At 45.9% G+C, this 22,231-nt stretch overlaps 1 protein-coding gene across 1 annotated transcript in view; it reads left to right on the forward strand.

Annotated features, from left to right (window-relative positions):
• Positions 1-7,095: 7,095 nt before the first annotated feature.
• Positions 7,096-22,231, forward strand: part of LOC114852948 (actin remodeling regulator NHS-like) — a 55,544-nt gene continuing 40,408 nt past the window's right edge. The window contains exons 1-20 of the mRNA XM_055507658.1: positions 7,096-7,685; positions 10,960-11,083; positions 11,412-11,602; positions 11,673-11,781; positions 11,948-12,054; positions 12,125-12,266; positions 12,347-12,410; positions 12,647-12,815; positions 12,905-12,958; positions 13,131-13,206; positions 13,426-13,491; positions 13,585-13,633; positions 13,712-13,848; positions 13,930-13,991; positions 14,101-14,190; positions 16,404-16,490; positions 16,577-16,689; positions 17,110-17,215; positions 18,214-18,270; positions 21,260-21,557. Of these exons, the coding sequence (XP_055363633.1) occupies positions 7,506-7,685; positions 10,960-11,083; positions 11,412-11,602; positions 11,673-11,781; positions 11,948-12,054; positions 12,125-12,266; positions 12,347-12,410; positions 12,647-12,815; positions 12,905-12,958; positions 13,131-13,206; positions 13,426-13,491; positions 13,585-13,633; positions 13,712-13,848; positions 13,930-13,991; positions 14,101-14,190; positions 16,404-16,490; positions 16,577-16,689; positions 17,110-17,215; positions 18,214-18,270; positions 21,260-21,557 (2,281 nt within the window). The 5' untranslated portion in view covers positions 7,096-7,505. The remainder of the gene's footprint in view (positions 7,686-10,959; positions 11,084-11,411; positions 11,603-11,672; positions 11,782-11,947; positions 12,055-12,124; positions 12,267-12,346; positions 12,411-12,646; positions 12,816-12,904; positions 12,959-13,130; positions 13,207-13,425; positions 13,492-13,584; positions 13,634-13,711; positions 13,849-13,929; positions 13,992-14,100; positions 14,191-16,403; positions 16,491-16,576; positions 16,690-17,109; positions 17,216-18,213; positions 18,271-21,259; positions 21,558-22,231) is intronic.

Here is a 22,231-nt window from a genome sequence, read left to right on the forward strand (position 1 = left end):
AATCTTAAACATGTTATAAGGGATTACCTTAAAGCCTGTGTCCATGGATACAATTGTTCTGGATTAGCATTAATTTATTGTAATCTAATTGCATTACCCTGCTGACCAACCTGTTTAATAGATTTCACTTGATTTTTTTACACATCATATTTGTTTAAGCATATTTGCGTTTATTTAAAAAACACAACTATTTGAAATCCTATTTTTCATGTATATAATAATAGTCTTAATAATAATAGTCTTAATTAATAGACTTAATAGTCACCTCACCCTACAAAGGTCCAGATGAGACGCTCCGCATCAAAGCACAATATGAAGGTGTGGTTTCACTTTAGATGCATGCTGACTGCTTTCTAAACAAGGGCTTTCTGTTTGTGTAGAATAACACCCATTTGCTTTTCTCCAGGTGATGGCGTACCCACTGTGTTTGTGGCTGTAGCCGGCAGAAGTAACGGCCTCGGTCCAGTGATGTCTGGGAACACTGCTTATCCGGTCATAAACTGCCCACCTCTCTCCAGAACGTGGTGGTAAGCATTGATGTACAGCATGATAAATGTCATGAACATACTCTTTAGAGAAGACGTTTAAAGGTGCCCGCATATGCAAAATTCACTTCACTACTTATTTCACATTTTTGAGAGTTTATCCAATTCGGTTCGCTTCGCATCGTTTGAAATTTGGCGGACCGGATACGTCTGCATTCGCTTGACCAATCGCAGAACCAGCCCACACCCCCAGACAAACCTGGACCCCTAAATGTACCTGAAACATTGAATCTAACAGCTACAACGACAGAGAGACACAGTGTTGCAAGGTGCTGACAATCAATTTGGATGAGTCCAAGCCTCTCCAGCATTTGTCCGGTTCGAATCGTGTGATATATGGTACTAAGGTCATTCACTCAGCTCACATTGTAGCTGCTAGCGCGATGGTAGCGCAGCGTTAGCGGCTAGCGTTAGCGGCTAGCGCTAGTAAGTTGTGAGAGTCAGCTGTGTTTCTAATTACTACCGAGCCTGTCGTGTGTATGTTGTAGCCCGAGTAGACCCGTGAATTTGGGTTATTGCAAGTTCTATCTAAATCTAACGTGTGTTGTTGCTTATCTAGTCAGCTACTTTAGCTGTAAACGTGACGTGTTTTTTTTTATACAGGCTGACGCATGCCAGCTACCGAAATGCGAGGAGGTTGCTTCTCAAACTGATGCCACTGCAGGCTGTGGACACGCGGCTACCTTGTAGAAGAGTTGTAGCTCACCTCAGGAGCAAAGGTATGTACATTTTCCAACAGTATAATCATTTGTTGGCCAATAATATTTTATTTGACAGAGATTTTGCATTTCACATTTCAGTAGTTGTGGTATGTATAATCTGATCTATATTATTGTCTATGTATTTACTTTGTATGCAATTGGTCAATTTATTTTGATATTTTAGTCTGTTGACAGGTAATTTATAACTCTAGTGTTATGGTGCAGATTATGTGAAAAATGTGATGGAGACCATCTTCAATAAAGTCCTGCTGGACTCAGGTGTGTCTTTCTTGTTGTTTGGAGGACCTTGTAAACATCCCTGTCCCACCGGCCCTCTGAGCAGAATTTGAGCAACCTGACAGAAAGGAGGTCATTAATGTCATGCTAAGATTTAACAAACCAGCACTATAAAATAAGTTGAAAACGTGTTTGCTCCAATCACCATTAAAACTGATCTAACTACCTCTATTTATTGTTTAGATCTGTAAAGGTTGTGAGATACATAGAAAATACTTGTCATTTCATTAATCTGCTATTCTATTCTTTATACCTTCTAGAGTGGCGTCGAGGAAAACAGCTGCATCCTCCACTGCTTCCGACGTCTTCCAACACGTGAAGACAAAAAAGATCCTCACATCTCCCCAACCAACTGCCCATGACTGTACCTGAACTGTGACGGTAACTTATCCAGCATTATGGTGCTGGTGCATTGGTTAAAAATAAAGTTGGCTTTGACTATTGCTGTTTCACTGAACTATTTTTGTATGTATATACCTCATGAGGGAAAACAGACAAATTTTGTATAATATTTCAGCTTTTATTGAGGTATTGCCACAAAAACAATAATTTAGGTATTTCACAGGTGGTCTAAGTCCAACATAGGTGCCTTGTCCCTCAGGAAACACTGCCCTGATCCAGACCAGGGAAGGTGGGATGACTTGGACTCTTCGCCCTAGAAGTCCCCCAGCACCAGCTAACTTCTAGACTAGATACCTGCAACAACTTGAGATACACACAGACATAGTACTGAAAAAAAAACTACATTTCTATTAGTTATATATTAGCTCTTGATATATCATACACCTTACTAAAAGCAATTTAAAAAATATTAGGTCAATATATATTTAGAAACAAAACTATGTTTGTAAACCAGAGTTCCCGGGTACATTATGATTAATCTGTAAATAGTAAAATGTTCTAAAGTTTTTTATGAATTTCTGAGATACTGATTTATTCCATGCATGTGTAATTGTCTGATATACTGTATATTAAATTTGTTCCAGTGTGTTCCAGTGTTTTGTGTGTTCCAGTGTTCTCCTGGGATCAAGCTAAGTTTGCATTAGTTGTCTTAAGTCATCACAGTTGCATATTGCAGTTGAACATCAATGTTCTACCAGTTTTCTCAAATTTGAGTGTACAGTTCTGGCCATTTTTGGGAATAGTTCAGGGCTATAGTAGACACCCTATGATAGTTGCTCCTCCGTGCAGTTTTTATAAACACATACATCAGTCCCACCACACACACACACACACACACACACACATGCTGTCAGGGTTTGAAAACTGTATGCATGAAATATCTACAAGAATTTCGAGGTCATCTCTGCCAGTGAGCTGTCGCCATCTAGTGACCGTGTACAATTTCTACCACCACCTCATCTTCGCTGCTCCGAACCTCCTGCCCCCGTGATGTCTCCTTTATTGCCCTCATCACCCTCTGTAGCCTGGTTTTCCTTACCATCAGCCCTCCTGAGTTTCTCTAACATAAATACCAAATCAAAATTATCATTCAATAAATGTGTCACCCTAGAAATAACCCTGCTCTCCTGTACTACAAGTACTATAAAAAAGGATTCCTAAAAACTGGCTGCTGTAATGTATCGTTTCTACCCTGTGATACAAATCACGGGTGAGTTAGTTTGACGTTGGACATTCAACACACATTCGACCGAAAGGAAATAGTCATGTTGCATATTATTCTAGAATATTTTAGTATAAATATTACAGTAATATTTCAATACCACCCACACCATAGGACCTGTGACACCATATGACCACTGCTATAAACTGTGTGTCTACATTTCCTTCAAAAGGCACAAGCATTTTTATGAGGAAATAGTCATGTTGCATATTTTTCATAATTTCGTCTTCATGTCCGCTTGTTCACACAGGGACCGCTTGGCAGTAGTTACTTTCGTTCGAATGTCTGTTGAATGTCCAACGTCAAACTAACCTTACCGCGGTACTGTGCACAACAAACAATAAATCTGTCTGTCTGTGCAACATATTAAAATGATCTTCTGGTCAAACGATATTGGCTCTAATCACTCTTTTGCAACATGAAGACATCTTACTGGTCTCATATAGAAATTAAAAGTCGTCAAATAACTTAACTGTTCATGCTGCAAAGCAGGACACGTTACTAACCTATTCGATTTCTTTTTTTTTTATTTTACAATAAAAACTGTTCTCGTCACTCGCGCAGTTTCAATCAGACATAACACGTAGATTAAACATATGAAGAACAAACATAAAGCTGCAATCATGAGTCGTAGACGTGCCTGGCACGATACAGGTGTCCTGTACATCTGTATGTGCAGCGCTGTTTATGTTTCCTCGTGAGTAGTTTAGACCAGCGGTGGTGGGATTTGAGCTTTAGCTACTGCTCCCTGCCGATGCGGGAGTGTTACTACAGCTCACAACACTGAATAACTGAGTATTTGCAACACACACTGCCAAGAATATATATATACACACACAGTCAGGACCATAAATATTTGGACAGAGACACATTTCTTCTAATTTTGTTTCTGTACATTACCACAGTGAATTTTAAATGAAACAACTCAGATGCCATTGAAGTGCAGACTTTCAGCTTTAATTCCATGGGTTGAACAAAAAGATTGCATAAAACTGAAAAACTAAAGCATTTATTAAACACAATCCCTTCATTTCATGGGCTCGTAAGTAATTGGACAAATTAAATAACTGAAAATAAAATGGTCATTACTAATATTTGGTTGAAAACCCTTTGTTGGCAATGACAGCCTGAAGTCTTGAACTCATGGACATCACGAGATGCTGGGTTTTCTCCTTCTGAATGCTCTGCCAGGCCTTTGCTGCAGCGGCTTTCAGTTGCTGTTTGTTTGTGGGCCTTTCTGTCTGCAGTTTAGTCTTCAACAAGTGAAATGCATGCTCAATTGGGTTAAGATCAGGTGACTGACTTGGCCATTCAAGCATATTCCACTTCTTTGCTTCAATAAACTCCTGAGTTGCTTTGGCTGTATGTTTTGGGTCGTTGTCCATCTGTATTATGAAATGCCGCCCAATCAGTTTGACTGCATTCACCTGGATCTGCGCAGACAGTATGTCTCTGAACACCTCAGAATTCATTCGGCTGCTTCTGTCCTGTGTCACGTCATCAATAAACACTAGTGTCCCAGTGCCACTAGCAGCCATGCACGCCCAGGCCATCACACTGCCTCCACAGTGTTTTACTGATGATGTAGTGTGCTTTGGATCATGAGCTTCTCCACGCCTTCTCCATACTTTTCTCTTGCCATCATTCTGGTAGAGGTTGATTTTGGTTTCATCTGTCCAAAGAATGTTTTTCCAGAACTGTGCTGGCTTTTTTAGATGCTTTCTAGCAAAGTCCAATCTGGCCTTTCTATTCTTGAGGCTTATGAGTGGCTTGCACCTTGCAGTGTACCCTCTGTATCTACTTTCATGCAGTCTTCTCTTTATGGTAGACTTGGATATTGATACGCCTACCTCCTGAAGAGTGTTGTTCACTTGGTTGGCTGTTGTGAATGGGTTCCTCTTCACCATGGAAATGATTCTGCGATCATCCACCATTGTTGTCTTCCGTGGACGTCCAGGTCTTTTTGCGTTGCTAAGTTCACCAGTGCTTTCTTTCTTTCTCAGGATGTACCACACTGTTGATTTTGCCACTCCTAATACTGTAGCAATTTCTCCCATGGTTTTTTTCTGTTTTCTCAGCTTAATGATGGCTCGTTTCACCTGCATGGAGAGCTCCTTTGACCGCATGTTGTCTGTTCACAGCAAAATCTTCAAAATGCAAACACGAGTCCTCTAATCAACTCCAGGTCTTTTATCTGCTTCACTCATAATGACATAACAAGGGAATTGTCCACACCTGCCCATGCAATAGCATGGAAGTCAATTGTCCAATTACTTACGAGCCCATGAAATGAAGGGATTGTGTTTAATAAATGCTTTAGTTTTTCACATTTTCATGCAATCTTTTTGTTCAACCTATGGAATTAAAGCTGAGAGTCTGCACGTCAATGGCATCTGAGTTGTTTCATTTAAAATTCACTGTGGTAATGTACAGAAACAAAATTTGAAAAAATGTTTCTCTGTCCAAATATTTATGGTCCTGACTATATATATATATATATATATATATATATATATATATATATATATATATATATATATATATATATATATATATATATATATATATATATATATATATATATATATATATATATATATATATCGTCCAACACTAACCACAATCTAGAAATCAAGATTCTGTCTTTTTTTTCAAAAGACACAGTAACAAATTACAAGTCCTGCTAAAACCAGTTTAAACATTTAACTGAGATTGTAAACAGACAAAAACACAGATAAACAAGTACCTCTTCAAGCACAAAAAATCACATCCAAATTCATGCCAAAGTTAAAAATATATGTTATACTGATTGTTATACTTCCATTTTATTGTTATTATCAGAAAATTAGTCAATGTGTCAGGTTGTGGGTTCAACCCCGTCACAGAGGGAAGGGCAGGCAAATTTTTAACATCGTCAAAATCAGAACCATATCAGAATAATTTTTTATTTGCTAGTTTTTCACAAGACAAAACATTGCAGCACACATGTTTTACTTAGTCCTTCCTCCATGTGATGGGGAGTTGAACTCAGACACAGCCTGGGGGAAGAAGCTGATTCTGTGTCTGGTTGTTCTGGTGGCTATGGCTCTGTGACGCCTGCCAGAGTGGAGGAGTTTAAACAGTTTGTGTGCAGGGTGTGTGGGGTCAGCAGGGATGCTGACAGCATATTTTCTGAGACTGGCCCGGTACAGGTGCTCAATAGAAGGAAGCTCAGTCCCAATAATCTTCCCTGCTGACCGGACACTCTGTGCAGTCTGTGTCTGTCCTGCTTGGTGGCTGAACCAAACCACACAGTGATGGAGGTACAGAGGACAGACTGGATGGTGGCCGCGTAGAAGATGGTCAGCAGCTCCTGGGGCAGGGTGAACTTCCTGAGCTTTTCTCAGGAAGGCGGTTCTTCCAGAAGTCTACTGTCATCTCCACAGTCTTGAGCGTGTTAAGCTCCAGCTGCTCCACCTCTTGTCTGTATGCAGATTCATCACCCTCCTGGTCATGCTGTTGTTTTTGTGATTAACCTTAATTTTTTTGCTAATTTTGCACAGTTGTTTGTCATTCAATTATAAGGTGTCTTCCTAACTATGTACTTGATAAAGCCGTCAGACACATATGTCACTGTGTGTGACTCAGAACATGCTAGATTAGATATATTCAATTTTACCTGCAATGTATCAGCTTCTTTCAGCTAAGTTTTAAATGTTTCAGCAATTCTTGAGGAATACATGAAGCATTCACAGTGTATTTACTTCATGAAATGCTTCATCTAATTAATATTGATTTTATGTTGTATTGTGTGTGTTTACACAACATAAAGCTGGTGCTTCTAAAGCACAGTTCCCTTTGTGTAATTGTACTTTCAGCCGTGGACACATGTTCTGATTCCGACAGCATCTTCCGTTATCTGGGGGAGAGGCACACAAAGTCACACACAGATTTAATGAAGCCGCTGGTTTAAACACACAAGGACAAAACCTCTTAACAGAGTCATAGGAGTCACCGCCACAATCATTCTTTAAAGCAATCTTGTCCTTGTGGTGTGTGCTAAGTAAAGCAGCCTCTTGTTTCCCACACAATAGGCCCTCCTTCTGTCACCTGGCGCCCCCAGCAGGCGCAGGGCGGTACTGCTACAACCGGCCACAATAGGCAGTGGGAGTGGATGATCCTGAGCCGAGCAGCCGCTCTGCACTCAACCAGCTCTTGTCGGAGGTGACACCGGCCTCCTCCTCCTGCCAAGCCCCTGACTTCCGACTTGAAAGCGGAGCCGGTGTCCGGAGCAGGATGTATCGATCCGTTTGGATGTAGCGCTTCTCCGGCGGATCCCTCCGTGCGCCAGCCCCCGGGATGGATCAGGAAACCGGTACCGCGTCCGCGGGGAGTTTCATCTCCCTGAACGAGCACGAGCAGAGGTATTACTCAGGTCTCCACAGCCTGTGCCAGGCTGACACTTCAGGGAAGCTGTCGTCCAGCAAAGTGGCGGAGCTGTTCAAGGCGTCTCAGCTACCTCCCGAATCCCTGCATAAAGTGAGTGAGTCGCACCAACGCGCGTGCTTGGTCATCACACGTTGTCCAGCGTGAAGGGCTGAGAGGCGCAGCTGCTGCTGCCCAGACCTCAGATCCGCAGACGCCCCGAGCGCGAGCCGCAGCGCTCACGTTTAATGAGCTCTCGTGCCTGTTTGGAAGCGAGAGGCTTCGCACAGCTTCACTGCTTGTCTCGTCTAGTCCACGTTTCGAATGCTGGTCCTCACACATACTTATCATTATGCTTGACTGGATTAATGGAATATATGTAACGCGCACAGCCTGGCTGGTTGTCCACGTGAGCCATTATTATCTGCTCAGTTCAAATAGTCAGCTGTTATCATGTCAGGGTCTGTTCTGAAGTTCTATATTGAAGTTCTATTCGGTGTCATACTCATCTGTCTTTATGGATTTGATGCCTCATCGCTTCTAAGGAATAGATTTGCAGGGCTTTTTAGGACAGTCCTTACATATTAGCAAACTAGAGTTGATAATTAATTAAATTTTCTCAACACAGTAAATCAACAGTCACAGTAGCTTCATAGCTAACATTGGCGCCTCATTGTGTCATCGCTCTACGATCTAAAGTCATATGTACAAAACACGCTAATATTAAACTCTCTCAGTCCAGTACAGAAACAACGTAACAGTAATTCGCTTATAAATAAATGCTGCATTCATGGGCAGTAAAATCCACCTTTAGTTAAGTACACAGAGCTTTGTTGATGCTTTCGTTAGTCGGGGTGGATTATTGGATCAAATCCCCCCCAGTAAACGTTGAAGAGTAACTTCAAGTCAATGATGATCTGCTAAGTTGAGTTAATGCTCTGCAGCTTTTTAGCATGTGATAGGTCTAAGTGCATGAACTAGTGTAGAAACACGTTCATGTCTCTCCTAACGGATTGGAGGTTCGGGCCTGTCTTGTAGCGCAGAAGCCCTGAGTCAGCGTTCTTCTGCAGGCCCACCACAGGAATATAAACATGTTTTCCAGCTCTCATGAAGGCAGCGGGTCGCCGTCCACCATCGCAGCCCATTGTGTGTCTGTGCGGGTGTCAGGAAGCCGGGCATTGAGCTCCTCTTCCTTCCTGCGCTGCCTGGACCGCTGCCACGGCGCCGGGGTGATTGACACGCGGCCTTCTGAGCGGCGCTTGGCTCTGCTGCAGGATGCCTGCAGGATCACTCTTGGACTCAGTTCTGACTCCTGGGTCACTAACTGACTCGGTATCAGCGGATAATAAATGGTGCTTTTCCTCCAGCATACACACTGACACAGGAGGCGTATGTTTCATCTGGCTTTACTTGCTTTAACTGTAAATGGTTTTTGTGCTTTCATAACAAAGTTCTCCCATGATGGGCTTAAGTTCAGTTGTGTTTTCGCTGATTCATTGTTAGGATTGAGCAGCTTTACAGGGGAAAGCTCTGAGATAAGCGGTAAAGAATGACGCGTCTTCCTGCTGAGCTCCCTGTAGATCAGGAGGCTCTTCTGCCCACACACGATCAGCTCCTGCTCCTTCATGGACTTTAGAGCTCTGACTCCGGGTCACGCTGGTAACGATTGAGACTCACTGATCAAATGCTTACAACAGCGTTTGGTCACGTGAGCCGGATTCCGGCCACAGCAGCCAGTGTGAAAACACAATTGTTAAGAGGTTGCAGTTGGCGTGTGCATGTGTGCACCGGTGTGTTTAGGGACGTGCGAGGGTGTGTTGACACAGTGGCTGAGTGAGGTGCGGTTAGTACTGTACCTACTGTACATCACGTAGGGAAGTAACACGTACTATGTAGAAGTATAAAAGTCTACAATGGCTGATAGTGTTTTCAGAACCGTGTCTGTTATAGCAAACAGCTGTATACCTCACTCTACAGTGCATACATAGTTTTACTCCATCATTGTCCCCTTGTACATTAGAAATGTACAGAAATGGAAATGAAATTTACCTGAAGACCATTTTCACCCCGTAATGGAATATTTGCCTGATAAAATATCATCAAAATAAAACCGTAAAGTTCAGTTAGACTACATCTATAAGCACTATTTAAAGATCCAGGTATCTGCAATCATGCAATTTGCATTCATGTAATTTTGCTGTTGTTATTGTGAACTTAAGCATAATTTATTTAAAGCAGGATAGACATGTATGAGATCCCTTGTATGTCTCATTTACATGAGTTCATTTCTAAAAGCTTTGCCAGCAATGACATTAAGTGCAGTGAAAGGTTGACGTTCCGCCTCAGGCTCCAGAGCCAACCTGTCGGTCCGGTTCCTCCGCGCCGTCACTGCTGTTCTCATAATATCCTCATCAGCGGTCTTCCTCTGGCAGAGGTCGCGCCTGCAGTGCCGGTGAGCGTGACCTCTGCCGGAGGCTCAGTCGCTCGCTTAGTGTCTCTGCGAGAGCTGATAGGTGAATATGGTGCAGGTCAAGCAGAAACAATGTCCCATAAGGCGGAAACGGGCCACATCTACTCATCATTAACAGCAGCGCCGTGATATTATTACTGAATCAAGCTGAAGCGAGGATGTGTTGACCATCCTGGAGATGATAATGTTGAGAGTTAGTTCTGTTCAGCTTCATTCAACAGAAGGGGGTGTTTCCACTACTCGGCCCAGTCCGATACCAGAAAAACCTGTCGCCATTAAGCCGTGTCATGTAAAAAGGAGAAGCCTGAGCGAGCACACGCGTGGTAAAGTGTGGCCTGTGGGAAACAACATGTACTGATGTTCGGTAATCGTCTCCTTTAACTCATCCTGCTCCATTTTATGGCCGGGCTTCAAATTTAAGTTTGAAGAAAGCATTTGCTTTAGAGGTGTTTCGTAGCTTCTCTTATCATTGGACTGAGCCGCTCCGACTGGTTCCCCTCGCGTCCAGCTGATGTCATAGCATATTTAAATCCAGGCACATTTGCGTTTAACCAAATTATTCAAAATCGGTGCGTTTTTTTCATTCCAGTTTAAAGGAGTGGTCGGCTTCGGCTTAAACGGGTCGAGAGCAGCAGGTTTGCAGGAGAAACCGGAGCCATTAATACGTCCATGACAAAAAAAGGGATTATTGTTATCCTGCGTCTCATTGTTTCGGGGCCACGTGGGGCTTTTAATCACAGAGGAGCAAGTGTTCACACTGACACAATGAGCTCCAACATAAACAAAAATTCTTTCCGTTATATTTCAGGGATTTTTTTCCCTGCACGTAGTAACCCTAATCTCTAATCAAAGTGCCGAATGTGTCTCGTGCTGCATGTTCTTCTGGCTTCACAGGGTTCCAAACGTTGTGTCTTGCAGGTGACCGAGCTGTGCGGAGCCAAGCGTCTGGGTTATTTCGGTACCCCTCAGTTCTACGCGGCCCTGAAGCTGCTGGCGGCCGCCCAGTCCGGTCTGCCCGTCCGCCTGGAGAGCCTGACGGCCAGTAAGTCCTGGGAGGTGGCGTCTTGTGAGAGCGAAAGGGGATCAGGGGGATTATCTCAACGTGGCAGGATTTGGTCTAATCTGGATGAAAGGGTGGGGAGGGGGGGGGGGTCGCGTGGAAAGGGCTGAGCCAGTTTGTCCTTATTACAAGAGCTCGCAGCCAGTCACACCCCAGACAAGGAGACCAGCTGCTCCTCGTGGCTCATCCTCGCTTTAATCCGAGATCATCAGACAGGAAGCCGTGAGGAAGAGATGAATATACACTTACATGTACCAAAAGCAAAACTTTTCATTTCACTTCGGTAAAGGTTGTTATTTTGTTCCTATAGATCTACCTCTGCCCAGATTTATTGGGCTGAAGAATGACCCGGAGATGCGATACTTCACCATCCCTCCAGGCCTGGACGCTCAGGCCTCCCAGAGCGGGACAGTGCCCGGCCCCGGCCCCGGCTCCGCCTCCTGGACTCCTCGGGGGGAAAGGAGCAGCTTCAGACGCCAGGACTCCAACGTAGAGAGAAAGGTACCAGCCCACGTGACGCACGCGCCCCTGGAAATGAACAGGAGCCAGTAACGAGTGTCTGTTGTGACAGGAACCGTGGTCGCCGCCGCGTTCGCCGAACGCTTCACCGCCGCGCTCCCCGGGGCCCTACCACAGCTACGCATACGCCACGCAGAGGAACGGAACCGACCCGCACACGAGTAGGTGCTGTTTAGTGCCTGCCGGCACCTGTAAATCAGTACAGCAGCTTCCACGCATCACGTGTGATGAATTAGAATTCCCCATCCTCTGACGTCTCTTCCTCCCAACATCTCTGATTCGTCTTTTCCCCCACTTGCGCCGGTGCTTTTCATGTGTTCATTGCAGCGTATGAAAGCAAGCACCCGTCACACCCGGGGCTTCAGCTGGAGCAGCACTCCTCCCCCAGTAACTACGGCACCAAACCCACTGCGGAGCTTCCGGCTGTGGCCCGGGTACGCTGTTTGTTCACATCTGGTTCGGTTCTACGCCAGAGTCATTCATCAGGTGCACATTTGGGTTTAGGCTTCTTCGGCAGAGAGGCTGGATCAGCAGAGTGTGGTGGAGTATTCCGATGACGACCCCTGGAGGATCACGGAGGAACAGCTGGAGTATTACACCAATCAGTTCAAAAGCCTGCAGCCTGACCTGGACGCTCTCATCCTCGGTATGGCGCCGCTCTCCTGCACCTGCTCTGAAGTGGAGAGGATTCTCTCCTAAAAAAGACTTTATCGTTGTCTTTTCTAGGGACTGTGGCAAAAAACTTTTTCACCAAATCAAAGCTGCCAATACCAGAGCTTTCACACATCTGGTAAGTGCTGAACTTGTTCCCTATTGGGTTCTGATGCAGACCGAGACCTTGTTTATAAGAAATAAACTGTATTCAGGTGTTTATTTTAGGATATTTGACTTTTTTACTTCTTTATTTCAATTGGAAACTATTTGAACTTAAGCACGTGCATAAATCAACAATCAATTGCATTGTTTATTATTTATGCTGCAGCTCTGCTTCCAAGTGTTCTTCATCTTTTACCCTCATATCTTTAGGGAGCTGAGTGACGTGGACAGAGATGGAGCTCTCACCTTCTCTGAGTTCTGCACAGCCTTCCACCTGATTGTGGCACGTAAGAACGGGTACCCTCTCCCAGAGAGCCTTCCTCCGGCCCTGTGGCCCGGGCTCATGCAGCAGGAGGATGACGTACCGGATACTCCTGAAGTACGGGCCACACGAGCATAGACCTGTGTTTTAAGTTGTGTATAGTAGTTTTACCTCAGTCTTGGACTTAGACTGCGCTTTCTTTGCAGAGTGTGGAGCCTCTCATTGTCTTCGAGGATGCTGAACCAGGGCCCAGTCAGATGGTAAAGCACGATCTCGTGCGACAAGTTCTGTAGCTCTTTGTTTGTGCCTAAAGGGGGCGCTAATGAGTTACATATGAGATCTTAGCTTTGTTCCATCTGTGCCATGTTGCTAAATAAGCTAAATACTTGCTCAATAATTAAATCTCAGTAATAATTGTGTCTTTTTGTTTAGGATAAGGGCATTCTAGAGAGGCTTCAGCCAAGTCTGGCAGCAGCAACAGATTTAAAAGAGGAAACACATAAACGAGGTATAAAACACACATTTTAGAGTAAAAGGATGCTGCTTTTATCTTTCTAGTGTCCCAGTTTGTACACTTTTGTACTAATTAAATACAAAATTCTTTTCCAGTCTTTGTGGACGATATGTTGAACCTGTTATGGAAACATTTGTTCAACTTGTTTAGGCAAATGGTTGAAGTACGAAGTACGAAGTTGTCCAAATGTTGTCGCCACTGTTCTTCCTTCAGATTCCAGTTTACAGAGAGTGACGGCAGCCCAAGAGAAGCCGTCCTTGCCGCTTCCAGAGAGGCCAGGTGATGCTAACCGCTTTGAGGATGGCAGAAAATCAATAGTGAAATAGCAGCTTGTGGTTGTGAGATGCTCATTTCCTGTGTCCTTTGTCCCAGAGCCGCCTCAGGAGCTGGACCCACAGATGAGAGCCAGGAGCAGACCCAGGTGAACCCACAGCACAGCGTCCGCTGGAACCAAGCGCGGCGATAGAGCTGCTCTTCTCACGCCTCTCTCGCCCCGCAGGTCGTACTCCAGCACCTCCTTCGAGGACGCGGTAAAGAAGGCGGAGGAGCCCCCCACCCCTCCTCCCCGACCACAGAAGACCCACTCCAGGGCCTCCTCGCTGGACCTCAACAAGCTCTTCCAGCAGGGCGCTCCAGGTACGCGGCCGCCATCGCTGGGTTTTGCTCGCAGTCGTTTCATTTCATAAAAGAATTAGTAAAACCCAATCTGCGTTTTAGGCGTGAGAGGCGGTTGGCTGCCTCCCCCTCCAGCCCTCCCCCCGAGACCCTCCACCTCCCAGGTGAGCCCTGTTAATGTGCATCTCATGTATATCAAGTTAACTGCACGTCTCATAAATCATGCGGGAATGAAGGCTTTGCCTAATCGCTGCCTATCATCTGTCTCGCCAGGTTTCTCATTTCGTCAACGCCACAGACGCGACCCCTCAGAAGAAAGTGCAGCAGCCGAACTTTGCCGATTTCAGTCTCTTCAGAGAGGAGGTGAGCGCGATGAGTGGTCTCCTGCTGGAGCCTGGCTTGGTTTTTAGTGCAGTAATTGTATCGATGCTTGGTCCAAGGAGGAGGGAAAAAAAAGGCTAAAGCAGCAGACGGACTCAAAATTCCAGCGCAGGTCGTCAGCGTTTCCACCCCCGCCTTTCCCTCCTCCCTCTCAGATGTGGCACCGTAAATCTGTAGCCGGGGTCGTGTTTGTCGAATATATGAGCCTCCGATTCGAGACTCTATTTCAAGTGGGCTCTGCTGCACTGCAAGCGAAGAAAGACAGGGAGGATTTATTTATGACTGAAGCGACATGTGAATTTGCTCTGAGCCCATTTTAACCTCGGCCTCTTTGTCCTTCACATGTCTTAACTGACACCTCTTATTATTTCAGGTGGATTTAAACCTACTTAATATTGGTCTTATGCGAGGAGGGACATTTAAAGCTTTTAGGACAATGCGGAAGGGTTATGATCAAACTCCACATTAGGAAGTAACTTGAGTGTTCTACACAAACCTAGATCAACACATGGTTTAGAAACATCTTTAGAAACTGTACTCACACATTGTGGTTGTGGCCCATGCATCAGTGTCTCATTCATGTCCCCTTTATAATAACCCAGATATAGTTAATCTGATCTGAACATCACTCCAGCCTCAATCTGAACCTGACACTAAGATCAAGGAACCACATTTCTAGGTCTGGTTTTTATACTTTACTTTCCTTTCTAAACACTCATTATTAGCGTTGTTGCTTTTCCAACAGACCGGATGATCCTAATGTGACTGTGAAATGTTTGCATATTTTCAACTTGGCAATCAGATCCTCAGCCAGTTCCACATCCCTCCGAGGGAACTACACGTGTAGTTAAAATTAGCTTCCTTGACATAAAACACGTCAGTCTTAAGTTAAAGGTGAAACCTTGAGGCCAGTTATTGTGGAAAACTGTTGCGAGCGGCTGAATATACACAGAAACAGCTTCACCTTTTATCTGCAGGACAGAAAGTTCATCATTTACGAACCAACAGACAGCTGAACTAAACATAAAAAGACACAGAAGCCAACACTCAGTGAACCCCCCTCTAATTCCCATCTGTTTGCATCTCTTTATTTCCCACCACTCCTCGGCTGCACCTGCATTTCACCTCGCAGTGCTCACTTTTCCACATTTCACACCTCCCCAGTAGCCGAGCGGTGAGTCTGCAGCGCGGCTGTTGAGACGCTGGGCAGGCGGCCAGGACTGATGCTCCCGCGGCTCTGACCCACATGCCACATCCTTGTGTTTTTTCCACAGCACGTATCCGCGCTCACAGAGCCTCGCTGTGTTTTCCAGTGAGTGCGTCCAGCGCTGATCCAGTGGACAGCTAACAATTAACACATTCAGACAGAGACTTAGATGACCTCAGCCTTCCTCTGATCAGTTCGCACGACTTTCTATTAGAATCGTGACCTTTTACTGTTAAATTAAAACCAGTCCTGACCTCAGAATGTCTGTGACAGTGACAGTATTTCTCAGCAGAGACCTACATCTGACCACACACACTGCTAATAAAGCTCCTGTGGTTTATTGCTACTGTAGCAGCTACTACAGTCCCTTTTTTTTTAATGTTTCCATGCTGCGGTTATGTTTCACATCCAGTGGTGAATTGAATCCCTGGGCCGGTTATTTGTGCCTGCTTCCCATGAGCCGTGTTCAGCTCTGCCAAGCGCATTTTTAGGCTTCTTGGGTACAATTTACAGCGGCAGCATTAGCCTGTTAAAATCATCAGGCCAGCGAAGGCATTTCAAATGGCACCACAGTGGAGACGGCAGCTCACGGTAATTAGTGGATCAGATTCACAAAGTCCAACTTTAACAGATGGGGAACTGTACCAAAGGTGGTACCCAGATACAAATGCCTCAGATCTCACACTAGCTAATTCTATGGTCTCATAATGTGAGCTGTTTAAAGTCGACCTTCAATTGTACTATTAACCTCTGTGCTAAATAAAAGCAGGTGGTGACATTATATATTGTGTTTAGGACAGAATAGGAGCTGAAATGCAGCAAGCAGATGTGGGGATGTGTTAATCCATCATTCCGGCACCTGAGCAGGGAGGAAGCTGCAACTGGAGAGCTGTGCATCACGGCTGATGCTTTAATCAGCTTCACCTCGTCACGACTTCAACACTCTTAACCTTCGATAATAATGCATTCGCTGGTGTTTCCGCTGCAGGAGGAGACCAATGTTAAAGCAGAGGAGCCGGCGCCACGCTCTAGGACCGGTCCACGTCACGAGGACGCGACGGTGGCTGCAAAACAGGTCAGAGCGTTTCGTAAGATACGACTTGATTGCCTTTATCTCTGTTGAGGGGATGAGGCCGTCTCATTGTTAGATTTTTCTTGCAGGACGTCATCGGCGTTTCCCACAGTCAGGCGCCGCAGAAGCCAGTTCGCAGGAAATACCATCCAGAGAGCCAGACCCCGAAGACCCTACCTGCACCTGCCAAACCTGCACAGAGGTTAGTCAAAGCAGTGCCCCGTTACGTCTAAAGGACAGTGGCAGATGCATATGAGTTATATTAAGTGGCAGTAGTTCAGTTCAGTCATTTTGTCTTTGAATTGTTTGAGCCTCGGTGGAATATAGCAGACAGTGAGGTACATCCTAACGCAGCATGTGGCTCCTTGGTGGTGGCAGTCAGAGCAGAAGGAGGTGACAGCAGGGGGTGCCGGCCTCAGCTGCCAGAGCTGAAAGCCAGAGTTCCTTCATTCTAACTTAAAGCATTGATCTTTAAAGACCAGACTTGCTCCCTTTCTTACAATAGAAGCAGAAGGAGCTCCTTCTTCAGTCGTTCAGCCCCGTCGCTCTCTTGGCACCGTGTGTTGTATTTTGTGGGGAAATGAATGAAAATGCTAACACAGTGAATGTAACTGTACCTCAGGCTGCTGTCCGGGCAGAAGCGAGAGATCCAGATGGCCATCCGTAAAAACAGGGAGACCAACGCGGTGCTGACACGCCTCAACAGTGAGCTCCAGCAGCAGCTGAAGGTCAGCAGAGCGAGATGAAACCTTAAATATCAGACCTGAATATTCCTTAAGGGGTGTGCGTCTGCATGTTTGTCGTGTCACTGTGTACTTTCTTTGTCCTTGTCACGGTGAAACGCGAGTAGCTCCGCTGTCCGTCACTCAAACACAGATATTTTATTGGGAATGTGGCTGCACCACGCACTCACATTCGGAGCATGTGCAGCGTGCCTGTCATTCTCCTCGTAAATGATCCTCTAGCGTGGTGTATTCTAAACTGCAGAGAAGAACGGCTGGAAAAGAGGTGAAAGCCGGCAGCCCGACGCTCGCTTAAATATCACGCACGTCCCAAAACACACGTCAAGCTTCTACAAAGGCGTTTTCCAGTTTAAATCACCACGGGTTGCTCAAAGCATCCATGGAATTCTGCAGAGAAAGGCATATGTGTCTTTATATAGACTCAGGCCTTGTTGAAATACTAAACAGCCATTGGCTTTGCACTGACAGACAACTGTGTCCTTTAAAATAGAGCGTGGGCCGGTCAAGCATTGAAATCTACCGGGGTGTGTAGGGACAGAGCAGAGGACGGGTTTAAAGTAAGATGTAGTATGAACATTAGAGCACGTTCGAGATACTAGCATGAGAGGCCGTCAGTCCAGTCCTTCTGCTCCTCTCAGTGCACTCCCCTTGGGGAAGGGGGGGGGTGTTAGCATTGTCTGTGTCCACCACATGCTGTGCCGGGCCTGATGGATTTTCAATGAGGCGGGGTCAGAGGCAAGACCACTCCTATCAACGCTGTGCATAGTCTACATTCATTCAAGAATCCATTCCGCATGAGTTGGGGGAATTATTTTGTTCCCTCCAGACACAGAACCCATGCTGTACTGTAGTAGCCCAAGCTGTGAATGTTTGGACCATGGTATCCTTCAAAGACACGATCGCAAAGCAAATAATGCAATGAGGTGCGTGTCTCGTTGGGAACGCCGTGATCAGAGGTTCTGTTGTCTTTGGGTCGGCCGCAGGTGGTGCATCAGGAGCGGGTCACCCTGGAGTCCCAGCTGGAGCTGCTGCGGCCGCTGGCATCAACATGACTGGGCCTGGTCGGCGCCGGTGCCGCCAGCGCGTCGCTGGACCAAACACGAGACGCAACTGTTTGAGCCGACATACACAGTTACAAAGCTGTTGTCGTTTGTGATGAACACAGAATAAATATAAAGGGCTGACACAAACAGAGGTGCGTTGTAGACACACGGGGAGATGATTGACAATAAAGTCCCTTGTCTAAATGTTACTTTGTGTTATGTACATTTCAGGCAAACTCCACGCACACAGACCTGAGTTCCACCAGGTCTGTGTGCGTGGAGTTTGCAGTCAGCTGGGGATCCTAAAAGGCCCGTCTGTCTCTGTGCTGGCGGATGGATGAGCCATGCGTTTTCAAACACCGCCTGCAATGTCAAATTTAATTATTCAGTTGGACTTGTTCTGCTAGAAGCTACTGCTGCATCCATAACATCTACCTTGACATGTTTCAAAATTAAGCTTGAATGTGTTTGTTTTTCTATACATTCTGTTTCATCTAAAGGAAGCGATGGTGCCAAAACCTCCATTTGTATTCTGATTACGTTTTGCACCTGAACATTCAACACTGGCCTGGGTTGAAATGAGGACATTGGAGAATGTTGACACGGAATTTGTAGGATACTTTATAAATAATATATATACATATTATTATGCTCAAGATTAATTTAAGACATCGGTTTATTTTTATTATTATTATGCTCGAATTTTTTTATTCCCCTTTTGTTTATTATCATGTGAAGATGTTGGATCCATATTATTGATTTTACAAAAGCATCTCCGTTGGTGTTAATGTTACAAAGTAAGCACAATATTGTTCTGTTTTGCGGTATATATTTCAAACGTCGATCTGAGCAAATGGTTTTGACTTTATATACTGGATGTAACGCTGTGTGTATAACTCCTGACTGGAAGCGGTGGGAAATGAGGCAAAATGAGCTGAAAGGACGGCATGTTTGTTGCTGCATGTTTGCTAAAACGTAACGACCGCTGGACTGTAACATGAACCCGTGCACCACTGAGCTGACAAGTGATCAGACCAACCAATAAAAATCTCTATTTTTATCACTGGGAATTATTATTTTTTTGTTATTCTCTGCTGCATGAAGCTCCAGAGCTACTGTACAAAGTCATTTGAGGCATTTGAAGTTGAAGTTGAAGTTTGGCTGCTGTCGCAGACGTACGAGGGGTCAGCGCTTTCTCCAACACAGACACAACAAAGGGGTCAAGCAGCTCAGCACCGTTTCCCCTGAGCCTGTCCCGAAATATCCACCCACACACTTGGCTCTTGTTTAGCCGGTGCCGGTGCATTATGCGTTCACGTCGCATCAGAACAAGTCGCTGTGCAAAACAAAGACCAGCGTCGAAGGCATTCTGGGGTAAAACTTCCCAAATCTAAGAAAATAAAGTGAAAATGAATGCGCGGACGGTGGCAGACGACAACAAGGCGCTTGTACTGTAACTGTTCTGTGCCACAACCAGTATTTGACACAAGGCTGCAGGTCGGTACCTGCCGCCTACAACCTACGGCATCTCCCCCGCGGTGCAGCCGTCGCTGCATCCTATAGGAGCGTGTGTGCGTTGGTTAAATCACACGGCTCAACAGCCAGCCATTCTCGCCGCACTATAAATACCACTTAAAAGTGTTTGCTTAGCATTTCCAGATGACAGCTGCGTGTGATGAGGAAACTATATGTGTCGGCCACGTGTGTGTGTCTCTAAGTATACACCTGTTTGATATAATTGCCAGCTCACACTGGCTTATTATTGCCTGCATGGTTATTACAATTAATGCTTCGTCTAGTGGGAGTCTGTGATATTCACCCTCGCGCTCAGACAGAAAATTAGCAAGAGTTGAAGAAGCCTCTGTGGGCATTTATCTTACTCTTTGTAACAGACATAACTCCTACAGATGCTGGAATAGAGTGAAAACCGAGCCTCCCAGGACTATATGAACTTCTATTTTAATGCTGCTTCACATTTGATCGCCCTCAGTGGGCTCTGAATCGAAGCCGACCCGCCTGACAACACAGATTACCACCTATTGTCCGTTCAATTTGGGCCTTTTGTAGAAGCACCATTCCTCAAAGATGACGCCATGCGCCGTTCCTCCCGTCTCCCCTTTGTCCATACCAGCCTTTGCAGAGGTTGCACTTCTGCTGTGGACACTGGTTAGGCCGCAGGAAGGGCTTTTGGGCTGTCACCTCTGCCGATTCGGGCCCTGTCAGCTGCTGGGATTTAGCTAAACACTCATTCAGCAGTTGTGAATGAGGCTGGTCCCGGGCCGTCAGGTCCGCGTACGGAGGTGACAGCCAACGTGGGCAGGAGCCTTAGCAACAGATAAACAAGTGCTTCCAAAGACCTGTTGGCTGTTTAGAATCACACTTCATGCTCTTTCACGCGTTTTACATCAAATGTCTTACATTTCCATTCTGTTGGCTAGCGTCACTAGTTAACTAATTAAAATGTTATTATCCAGTGAAAACTATTCTTATTCTATTCTATTAAACACCAACCTCCCTAAATGCCTCATTTATCCTGTTTAACGTTCATACACACACATTATGTCATTTGAAACTCATTTTCTTTGTTTCATCATGTAAGTCAAATATAGCGCTTTTGCTGTAAAGTGTCTACATTGTCTTATTAAAAAATGCGACCGCGGCGTTCTTTTCATTTTTCCTGACGTCCCCGAAGCCAACACGGAGCACGAGAGCCGCGCGGCAGTCCAGATCCAGGAAGTCCCGCTGATCCGGTCCTGGTCTTGTCGTCGTCCGTTTTTTAAAAAACCCACCTCCACTTCGGAGCAGGGAAAACGCACCAGCAGCGCCGGGGCAGCAGATGACCCGGCGCCGCAGCGAGGAGCACAACAGTCCTCTGCAACAAATGAAAGGATGGGGGGCATCAGCAACAGCTGAATTCAGACAAACTGGATCGGGGGCCGAGGGGAGAGAAACCGCTTTCCGCTCACTCTTTGGGTGAACCCTGTTGGATTTATTCCCCAGCAACATGCCGTTTGCCAAACGAGCCGTGGAACCCCAGTTACTGTGCAGGTATCGAACCCCGAACGAGGAGCGGTGGCTCTTCGAGGACCTGCTCTCCATCAGCAATGTGGCTCTGTCCCGGACCCTGCGGCAGCTGTCGGACCTGGCCAGACACGCCTGCTCCCTGTTCCAGGAGCTGGAGGACGACCTCGCGTCCACCAGCCTGCGGGTCGGGGGGCTGCAGCGTCGGCTCGGCCGCCTGCAGCAGACGTGCTCCGAGCTGGACCCCAAGCAGGAGGCAGTGCGTGAGTAGTCCCCTCTGTGGCGATGGCTCCGGTGGCCGCGCGCGGCGCGAGGAGAGCGCACGCGGAGGAAGCGACGCGCAAGCGCTCTCCATCACCGCGAATGGCGCAGATAAAAAGTGAAAACGGTTTAGCAAAGTGGCGACATGTTTACCTCAACACAAATAAAAGTGACTAAAGTTCAGTCCGTGTTGATGCCCGGCGGTGTAGGTCACGGTGAGACTAACACACTCACGTACTTTAGTTTAGTCGTAGTGTTTGTTGCAGTTGTGTTGACATTAGCTGGTAGATGTTGGGAAACACGCGGCGCTGCCTCCGTCTCTTCCCACGCGGAGGGGCGTGTGACGCCGCGGACGGGGCTGTTCCTTTACTATTACGCGTTATTATATAATGTTAGTCCACGTTATGGCTTTAATAGAACTGCAGTGAAACTTTAAGTAACTGTGTTAATGACGCACTTTAGTGGCTAGAGGGAGTTTTACCTTTAAGAGTTTTCCGGAACGTTGGTTGCGTTTAGACTACTGTGAAGCGCTGGTATTTGTGAAACGTGTGCGCGTGCGTGCGTGGAGGTTGAACGCTGTCCGCACTTTCTTTGCCCCCCATTAAACATTCATCGCCCCGATAACGCAGCATGCGGCCATCGCCTGGTCTTTTTGAATCAATGCGCCCCCCGCCGC

The sequence above is a fragment of the Betta splendens genome, chromosome 4, assembly GCF_900634795.4.
Source record: "Betta splendens chromosome 4, fBetSpl5.4, whole genome shotgun sequence".
Taxonomy (NCBI): domain Eukaryota; kingdom Metazoa; phylum Chordata; class Actinopteri; order Anabantiformes; family Osphronemidae; genus Betta; species Betta splendens.